This window comes from Cariama cristata, unplaced genomic scaffold (assembly GCF_000690535.1).
Source record: "Cariama cristata isolate BGI_N322 unplaced genomic scaffold, ASM69053v1 scaffold43274, whole genome shotgun sequence".
NCBI lineage: Eukaryota > Metazoa > Chordata > Aves > Cariamiformes > Cariamidae > Cariama > Cariama cristata.
The window spans coordinates 16,733-27,253 of NW_009615497.1; the positions used below are offsets into that span (position 1 = coordinate 16,733).

Here is a 10,521-nt window from a genome sequence, read left to right on the forward strand (position 1 = left end):
TCTAGCCACAGCAATACTTTTCAAATTATTTTTGTTCCTCTAAAATTTACTCAGCAAAAGGAGTTTTCATGCTACACTATTGCATTAAGGTCTCAAAGCGTTGCAAAATATCCTTCAATATGCTTCAAAGCCAGTTTACTTTTTACAAGGACAGTGGGAAGACTTTGCTTTCACAGTTGGAGACCAAGTTTGCCATCCACATTTTTGCTTTTCCTTCAGGATGTGTAAAAGGAGTCTCTGGCGGGTGTGTGGTGGGTACCCTCACTACACTATGCATTTTGTATGTAAGCACATAGGTGTATTTAAATGTAGGAAACAAAATTGCGGTTGGATTTTGTGTCGTGAAGACAGTGGATATGATTGATCTGAAACAGTAGCAAGACTTCCTCTCTCTCCCTCCCTGCCTTAGCTGGGCAAATAGCAGGCCAGCTTGCAGCCCTCCAATCACCCAGGCTGCCGAGCCTCCACCCCTCTGCACCGACAGCTCACACCAACTACAGCTGGCTTGTAAAGCAAATATTTTAATAAAATCACTTTCAGTCATTACTCTTCCATTTAAGACGGCAGAAGTTCAGGACTGGCCAAGAGGAGCAGAAGTTTGCACTGCAGAAGTTGCTCTGAATCAGGTTTGTAATGAAGTTTACTGCTGCAAGAAGTAACCTGAAAGCAACGTAGGTTATCATAGGAAACTTTGCCTTCAACATACGTACTTTCTGAGTAGCAAGAGCTGTGGTATGCAGTATTACATTTAGTTTACATTACAGCATTCTTGTGTCTCTGACAAAGGGCGAATTACAGTGTTAATATATAGAAGATGGAATTTATGTTCTTCTTCGTAGTCGGACTGGAAGGTGTTTCTGCTTTTGGATGATAAAGCTTTCCTTTTCTGTTTTATACATATTAGACTGTTACAGGTGCTGCTTTCCAATTTTAGGGCTTTAAGTATTATTCAAATACAGTACTTTAAATATTCCAAGGCATTAGTCTTGAGCACAACATCAGTCTTTAGGACACTTGCAGTAAAATCATGTATTGTCTGTGCATGTGTGTCCACACACACACAAATCATAGATTATACCTAGTTTTGCTTCATCTCTGAATTCTTTTACTTTCATATATTATTGCACTAGATCTAATCAATGCAATACTGCAATTTAGAATAAGGCTAAATGTACCTAAGAGCAAACAAAAATTTTCTCATAAGTTCTACAGATGGAAAGTGCAAAATATAAGCTTTTAAAGATTTTTGAGAAAAATGAGGCTGAAGGAAGACTCTAAAATAATCTGTATATCATCAGTATATATTTATATTTTCCCATTTTCAATATGTTACAAACGTATTGGAGTATTTTCTCCCTAATTGATATGTTGTTTAAAATGTTAAAGTACTGGACCTAAAATTTATAGTATATTATAGTACATAATATTAGCTCAACAAAATAGTTTGTAAATAAAATATCTTTGAGTTACTTTTGCTTCAGGGATCTTTAAATATATATCTCAATAACAGTATTAAAACTTTCTGAGGTTTTATATTGCTTTATAACAGTTGCTTTCCAGATGAGATTTTTATATTTTTTATTAACAGAAAATTTTGTAGGAAGAGTTGAATGGCAACTCTAGCAAAACTTTGGGGTTTCCCCCCTGTAGCTTGGGTTTGATGTGTACTAACTTAAACCACTTATTATACATAATTAAATTAAAATGTTATTTTAATGGAAGGGTGTGATGATATATGATATGTTACTTTTTTTTTCTCCAATATTCACCTATTGTTTGTGTTCTGTTTTGGACTGGGAGGCTGTTAGGTTATTTTAACATGGAAAATACTTTGCAAAAAAGGTAGATTTTACATGACTGTGAAGCAGTCAAAGCAATTTTAAAGACGAATACAAACTTTGCAGATGGAGACTTTGTCCCTTGCATTGTGTTTATAGTTATAAGTTTTTTGACACCAAACTTTTCCTGCTAGAAGAGGGCTAACAATAGACAACCACTAAATGTTCCTGATCTTCCATCTGAGTGGAAGAGCTGGTATGAATTATAAGGCTGAACTCATCTTCTTGGATTACCATTCAGATGCGTGGTGGTCAAGCAGTAAATGATGTGGTTTACAACTAGCCAGGAAAGACTGAAATTAAGAAGGGTCTATCAGCAGCTACTGTAGAGAAAAAAACCCAAGACAATAAAGAACAAAAGGGATTGGAGAAGTGTCTGTACTTATTCAGGTACTCTGACAAATACCATGAATGGCCATTAGACATGAGGAAGCTTTGGGGGTTTTTCCCCCCTGTGTTAGATAGATCTGTCCAATTCCTTTTCTGTCTAAATTAGGTCCTCCTGTCCTCCCTGTCTCTTTGTTGCATGCGGCTGAAGGGGTAAAACTGTGAACTGCAATGTGGATGGCATTGCGGTTCTTTCTAGGAATGCATTCAAGGATGGGGGAGGCTTGAATATGGGCTGAACATTGGTCCTCAAGTCTAAGACATTTGAACTGGGCCTCACTTTTTTGGAGGACTGTTGGAGATGTATTCCATGTTATGCAGTAATCTGTAGCTAAAGAAAAACTTAGTCCAAAAGAGACTTCAGAAGTGTGGTGACGCAGCGCGTGCAGAGCCAGAGCGCTGCCACCTCAGTTGTACGCAGCAAAAGGAACGTGCCAAGGTCAGTGACAAATAGACTTCACAGGTGTTTGCTTGTGACAAATGTCTTTGTAAAGTAGACTTCACCGAAGTGGAGCCTAGCACAGGTTTGAATCCATGGGAGAAGCAACAGGTTGGGTCAGCTCCTCACCTTGATTAGAAATAACTGCATGCTGTTGGTGAGTGCAAGGGCATTTTCCTTTTTGGTTTCTTATCACTGATTTCCTATGCTTAAACTCTGTATAAGCTCAGGATTCAATCTTTACTCTGTTTAGACTGCATGAACAACTCAGCTCACCCTGACTGATCACATTTTCAGGCTACATGCCTGATGCTGTTGTTGATAGGCAGGCAGGTATCCAAGTCTGCTCTAAGAATCATAGGACAGGTGCCTCAGAGATGCCTCAGAAGCACTGTGAGCTCTGTCAGGAGCAGCACATTAAGAGAGCTCCCTTCATTCTTGATTGATTACCCAATCTATTACCAAAACCCCCATTTCCCAAGCTGTCAATGTGCCTCCCCAGGAGGGCTCAGAGAAGAGGCAGTGCTCATCAGCTGTGGCCTGGGCCAGTGCTGGTGGAGCTCAGGGCAGCGGAGGCGAAGAGGAAGCAAGGGCTGTGATGGTCTACTAGGACGAGGCAGGCTTAGACTGCAGCGGGGAAAGGAGGAAGTAGAAAAAGAGCAGTTAGGAAAATACTGAGACCTGCTGGTCAAAAAGTAGGAGAGATATTTTTTTTCCATGTTCACTTACCCTACTTCATCTTCCTCTCTGTCTTAAAGATCAACAGAAAAGGAAACCATGAGATTTGCCCAGTCATGCTGGCGGCAGGAATAAGACCCTTTCTAAGAAGGTGAGGTTGCAGTCAGTGTAAGCTTATCTAGGACAATGCTGCCACCAAAAGGCACACCCAGCTGTTACCTTCTTTTCTTCTGTAGGTTAATATTTGAGAGTGAGAGGTGTTATGATACACTGTGCTTGTGAGTCAGCACACGTCAGCGCTTCGTCAGAGCCCAGGCTGTCCTCTTGCAGTGGGTAATGCATTAAAAGGATCTCTTAAAAGGGACACCTCAGAAAAAGGTTACACTTGTCAGTGATTTCTGAAGACACTTTGTCACCACTTACCTATGTCATTTGGTCCTGTGTGGAGGCCAAATATCCTCATAAGCTCATCAGTTCTTCCTATTGCACCTTCCTATCAGGTATGAAGTGATCAGTACCGGAGTCTTGGGATGTCTTGGTCAAACCTGAAAGGGGGCCATGTCTGAGGTACAACGCTGCACTTGGTACACAGCAACAGAAGTTGTGAAGCAGTGTTCAGACGTTGTTTATTTTGCATATGTGCATAGTAAATATAGGAAACAGTGTAAGACATTCTGGACTGCAGTGGTCATTGTAAAAGGATGTGTATTCATCAAGGCCATATTAGGATGGATACACCTAAAAAGATAGGTTTCTCATGTGTATGACATTATTTTTTTTTTCCTACAGACACAAATTTTGTATCTTGAACTTTGTATTTGGTTGTGCTCCAGTTTTTAAAGGCTAAAGAAGAAAGGGTGGGTTTGAGTCAGAACAGGTGTTTCATCTTACCGGCTTGTGGCTACCAAGATCCATCCTCCTGTCCTTTCCACAAGAACCAGAGAAAGGAGAAGCAGAAAAAAAACTCCTATTCTGTCACAACAATTTCTTTCTGAGCAGAAAAAAATATAATATCACCCACCTGGCCACTGCGACAGACAACTTTACAACATTCAGGACTTCTTGTCCCAAATTGCAAAGGAGCAATCTGAGATGCCTTTTGAGTAACAAAAGTCTTAGAAACTGTTTAGTGTTCTGAGAACATCTGCCAGAGTAGTTTTTCTTGTTAATGAAATACCAAATGAACTATCATTTGCAGGCTGGGGGAAATAATTCCTTAAAAAAATGCCATGTTTCTGCAACACTGAAATTGCTAAGGTGAAGGGCGTGGTCACAAGAGCATTGCTGCCTGTCACCATGGGCTACAGCCTAATGAGTATATTAATATAATATCCCGAGTGATTGCTACAGGTTCAGAAGTGTCATCATGGAAAAAAACATAGTGGCCTTGGGAATACTTGTCAAAGTACAGCCCAGGATGGACAAACCTGGCTTTGGGGGAGTGGACCCAGAGAAAGGCTGCTCTTATTGAAGAGTCCAGGAGCTACTGAACAGTCACTATTCTATATCAACTATTCAATTCACTATCCTATATCAACTTCCCTTTCCTTGAAAGGGAATGGAGACCTTTTTTTTTAAAGAATGCTTTCTGAAGATAGAAGTGCCATGTCTGAGTGTACTTGGGAAGCTATTACAGGAATAGGGAGAAAAAGTTTCTGCACAGACATCTCTCTTTTTCATAGCCAAGGGGATTTTTTTCAAGCAGTCTCATATCAGGATGGAAGTTCTTTTGCTTCTGACTCTTTGTTCTAGGATCAAACACTGTTAAGTGAGCTATCCATCTTGATGCAAAGTCACTGCTGTTAGCAGATTGAAGTATTGTGAGTAGGAATGCCCTTTACTGGTCTAGGGAACTGATACCGACTGGTATCAGCAGAATATCTTCATCTAAATGGAAAAGATTCTCAGTTCCCAGGAGGGTTCCACTTTAACAAATCATGAGCAGAATATAGATATTTCTGGTATGAGTTGTAAAGAGAAACAACAGTTTGGGGAGATGGCAGATGGTACCACTTAATTCTTAGCAAACTCTTAGTCATCAACAATACAATTCAAACAAACACATAAAGAAAGACAGAACTTACACATTAACGCTGCTTCTTTGAGATATTCTTTTCTATGGGATGCCCATGTCCTGCCTGCCAAGCAAATGCTTTGGACCCTCAGCTATCATTTTTTTGAGCTGGGAAGCAGGCTGACTGCTGTTCCCCCTAGCAGGCATCTGTATCAGAGGCCAGAGAAGCGCTGCCCACCTGCTGCCCTCCGGGACCACAAAATCTGAGCTTGTGTGCAAGAGCTGATTTCACCCCACACTGCGACATGTGCTTAGAATATTGGAGAATTGCAATTGGCATGAGACGAGCAGTTATCCCATCAGGTTTTGTTAGATGATTGTCAGGGAGAGTTGTACGAGATTTCAGGTAAAGATAATTAGTTCTGGCAAACTTCATTGGTGTGGGAGGGAGTAGAAACACTATTTTAATCTCCTTTCAAGCAGTTTTTACTGAAGCAAATTGTAAAGGCAAAAGCTATGTATTTGAAGGCAAAAGGAGGTTGCATTGGCTCTGTCAGAATGCCATATTTTAAAGCTTTTGCTGTTTACAGCCTTAGTGTTGGAGTTTTAGATCTTAAAAATCCTTATTTATGTTGGTGTTGATCCTTATCTTAGAAGTCCTTATGATATATGAGATGATAGACCTCTGTTCTGGTTCTGGTTTAGTGTGGTTAAGAAGTGGCCATTAGCAGGTAAATAGAAACAATTTCTTCTTTTTTACAGCAGTGTAGTAAACCTAAAGATAATGGATATCTTTCCCTGGGGAAATCAGTGCTAAATATAAAATTAGGAATACTGGATCCCTAATTTGTTCCCCGGGGAAAAAGCACGCGTCAGCTTATTTAGTGTCACAGAAGAGCGTAAAGATATTAATTAGTAGGTGTGATTAAAGTTCTTTATGCAAATACATTTTTTATTGTTTTTCACCAGTGTCTATGCTACCTTTTATGTACTGTAATGATTTCTTTTATTTCAGAGCTCTACTTCCACCATGTTGCCCTGTGGACCAGCTTTGTCCTTTGTTCGGTGCCTGGTGCGGAAGAAGAACGTCAGTGGTGAAAGTCTGGAGGACTCCAAGTTGTGCCGATGCTTATCGACAGTGGACCTTATAGCCCTGGGAGTAGGGAGTACCCTTGGTGCTGGTGTTTATGTCCTTGCTGGAGAAGTAGCCAAATCTGATTCTGGACCTAGCATCGTTGTTTCTTTCCTCATTGCTGCTCTGGCATCTGTGATGGCAGGTCTCTGCTACGCTGAGTTTGGCGCTCGTGTTCCCAAGACTGGTTCTGCGTACTTGTATACTTACGTAACTGTCGGTGAACTGTGGGCTTTTATCACTGGTTGGAATCTCATTTTATCCTATATTATAGGTAAGCTTAAGAACAAACACAGGTCTCAAGGGTTTTTAAGGCAGCCAATGTAAGAGACAGATTTGGGTCTTTCTTTCCTGTCTCCATATGTAACTACTCTTACTTTTTACTTCTGCTGAGGTGAAATAACCAAAGTAATCTGATTAGGTTATTTCCTCCTGTGCATCAAAACCCAGATTTTTTGCAAGATGCTTTTGTAAACAGTGTGTCTTCTGCAGCATGAACTGCATACCTTGTATGGAAATTGTGTCAGACAGTTCAGTGATGATGCACAAGAATAATCAGGATTTCATTGCTGTCTTTGCTCAGCAAGAATGACTTCAGTAAAATCAATATGCTTTTTTTGCCCTGAATATTCACAGCAAGGACGTTTACAGTGACTCCATCACTATAGTATCTCACTTCAAGAAAGTCATGATGTTTACGTACTAACTTGTTACTATAGCCTCATTCTAATTAAATAGTGTCCTATCAAGTAATCCCATAAAATACAAAGTTGACCAGATCTGAATAAAATCAATGCCTATATGGCAGATATTCAAATTAATATTTCAGTGCTTCAGCAGAGACAACATTTTTTGATTCAAAAATCTTTTCCTCCAGAGGTACGTGTTCCAAACATCCATTATATTGTGTATAAGCACACTTAGCTGTATACGTGTACCTAACTACAAGACTGTTGCCCAAATCACTACAAAATCAGTATGCCCGAGTATTATATTGAAGCGTATTTCATGATAGGAGAGTTGTGAAAATAAGGTTGTATTTAGCCGTGGCCACGTGGACTCTTTACCAGAGGAGAGTATTAATCTTAAATACTAACTCTAGCAATATACATCTTGCTAGTGACTTTTTGCTTTACTTCCAGGTGGACAAATTTTCTTTCATGTTCTTTCTTAAACTGCTTTCTTACATTGCTTTATATTATTTAACGTATGCCATATTGTAACTTTAGAAATAAGTGTCTTCCAGAATGACATCAGATATAAATGATGCAGAAATAATTTCTGCAATGTTTTTGGGAATAAATTTGTGTATTTTAGTTGTAGAATAATATGTTGCCATTTAACTATGTAGAAAAACTCTAAAAGGTTAAAATTCCTCAGCAAAACAAAATCACTGGTTTAGCACAAGCTCTGCTTTTTTAAATGCAAGTAGCAACATGCTTAGTTTTTTTTCTTTTTCTGTAGAAGTAACTGTATCCCATTGCACGTATGCAAAACTCTAAACATGCATGTATTTTATGAAGGTACATCAAGTGTAGCAAGAGCCTGGAGTGGCACTTTTGATGAACTTCTTGGAAAACAGATTGGTCATTTCTTCAGAACCTACTTCAAAATTAATTACTCTGGACTAGCAGAGTATCCTGACTTCTTTGCTGTATTCCTTATATTACTTTTATCAGGTAAGACAATATATGGCTTCATTTATGGTGGTTGTGGTGTCTTAGAAACAAAAATGCTGAATTGTAGTTTGTGTTTTACATGAGATACCTTAATAATATTTAAGAAATTCAGATGTGCATTTGTGTTTTGACACAATGACTCTGGGAATTAAATGTATTTGATCGAATTTTCATGTGTACTCTCTTCTTTTGTTGAAGCTGAGCCATGAAATAATCACTTGTCAGTACTTCTTTTATAAAACACATGGTACAGATTGATGATATCAGGAAAATTATACGGTTCTCTGTGTTTTTTATGGCTTTATCACTGGTAAATGCTTTCAGAGGGACCTTGAGGTTAAGCTCTGTAGTTTGGTGATGTGCTCTCCTTAAATCAGATATTGTGCATGTAGTGGGTATTTGTAAGGGTTTTTTTCCCTCTAAGTTGTTGACTTATTCAGTATAAATTCAGTATAAATTATAAAATTCAGTAAATAAAATTCAGTATAAAGTAACTTTCCTTTTTACAAGTCTTCAAAAGAGTTGTTTAGCCTAGAACTTGCGTGAGCTAGAGGGCACTCCGAGGTACTGGTGGCCCAACAGACCAGTTTGAAACCTGAGTAAACCTTTCATGTCTACTCCACTCAATTCTGTTCCTTTTTCGTCTTTACTCATGTATGATGTTTTTAAATCACAAAAATTAACACCAACTATATGCTTTTTGAGGGATCAGAAAGCTCGAAAATGCTGCAGCTTATTTGCATGTTTGCATTTAACAATTGCTTTCCACAAGGAAATTTTCTTACTGCCACCAGTAAGCGTATTCTAAAGTGTATAGTTTGTTTTCAGCCAATGCTAGAAGTATTTCAGTATTCAGTAGAGGACTTAATCCATATCTCAAATATTTATCATGTTCAATCTCGCTTTAGATCAAACAAAAGCAGGAGCTTTTGTTCCCTGGAAAGTGAAACGAAGTCATGTGGGTATAACCTCCTGTTCTCTTACTCTGTTATGAGTGACTCTTTTGGACTCAGGAAACCATTTTTGTTGAACTCCTAATGCTAGAATGAGTGACCAGTGCATCTGAAGCTTTTATTGGGTCTGTGTACATAAAAAGATGAGTTCCTACACTTAGGAAGATCAGGGAGTTTACTAGACAAGGTTTAGTCCAGCATCCTGCCATGTCTGTGGCTTAGAGTTGCCTGCAGGACCAGTTCAGACCCTTATGTCTTCAGGAGGGATGGGAACGAATCTGGTGTATAGCTGGAACAGACCTTTCAGTTTCACCTGTTCCAAAGGAAGGAGGAAGAAAATATCATTTTGAAAAGCAGAGAACCGAAACTCCACAAACCAAACTATAAAATGCTAGTATAGATGCTACCACCTTTTATGTTTTCTCCATTGCCATTGCTGCTTCCTGACATAAGAAGTAGAGATTTTTGATAGAAGAATCAGGCTAGGGGCTAGGGGTTGTACAGGTGGGAGGCTGAACTGCTGGACAGCAGCCCAGCGGAGAAGGACCTGGGAGTGCTGGTGAACAACAAGTTGACAGTAAGCCAGCAATGTGCCCTCATGGCCAAGAAGGCCAATGATACCTTGGGGTGCATTGGGACGAGTGTGGTCAGCAGGTCAAGGGAGGTTCTCCTCCACCTTTACTCTGCCCTGGTGAGGCCACATCTGGAGTCCTGTGTCCAGTTCTGGGCTCCCCAGTTCAAGAGAGACAAGGAACTACTGGAGAGAGCCCAGCGGAGGGCAATGAAGATGATGAGGGGACTGGAGCATCTCCCTTATGAGGAAAGGCTGAGAGAGATGGGTCTGTTGAGCCTGGAGAATAGAAGACTGAGAGGGGATCTCATCAATGCTTTTAAATACCTTAAGGGTGGGTGTCAAGAAGATGGAGTCAGACTTTTTTCAGTGGTGCCCAGCAACAGGTTAAGGGGCAACAGGCACACACTGAAACTCAGGAAGTTCCATCTGAACATGAGGAAGAACTTCTGTACTTTGTGATTCTATGAAGAGGAAATGTTTTTCCTGTGGTTAGCCAGTGCTCCTGAGTTTTCATTTGCATCCTGTCTTTTCATCCCCACCATCATTCCTTCTTCAATTCCCTTGTGCTCCTGCCACAGATTATCTCCCCGGGTCTCCATGGTAAGGAGCTGAACCATGAGTGAATGAACTGGGTGGAATTCATCGCTGCGGAGAGGAGGGGCAGCGGGGATGGCTCAGGGCTGTGCAGGCTGAGCATGATGCAGTAATTGGATTTCGAGCTGCGCAAAGCTGAATCATAGGAGTAGCAGATGATGTTTTACAGAAGATGTTATGTGCTAAGCACAAGGGAAAGTACACAGAAATCTGGTTTGAGGATTTTTTTTTCC

At 40.0% G+C, this 10,521-nt stretch overlaps 1 protein-coding gene across 1 annotated transcript in view; it reads left to right on the top strand.

Annotated features, from left to right (window-relative positions):
* Positions 1 to 559: 559 nt before the first annotated feature.
* Positions 560 to 10,521, top strand: part of SLC7A2 (solute carrier family 7 (cationic amino acid transporter, y+ system), member 2) — a 23,539-nt gene continuing 13,577 nt past the window's right edge. Inside the window, exons 1-3 of the mRNA XM_009699805.1 lie at positions 560 to 626; positions 6,372 to 6,762; positions 8,012 to 8,167. Of these exons, the coding sequence (XP_009698107.1) occupies positions 6,387 to 6,762; positions 8,012 to 8,167 (532 nt within the window). The 5' untranslated portion in view covers positions 560 to 626; positions 6,372 to 6,386. The remainder of the gene's footprint in view (positions 627 to 6,371; positions 6,763 to 8,011; positions 8,168 to 10,521) is intronic.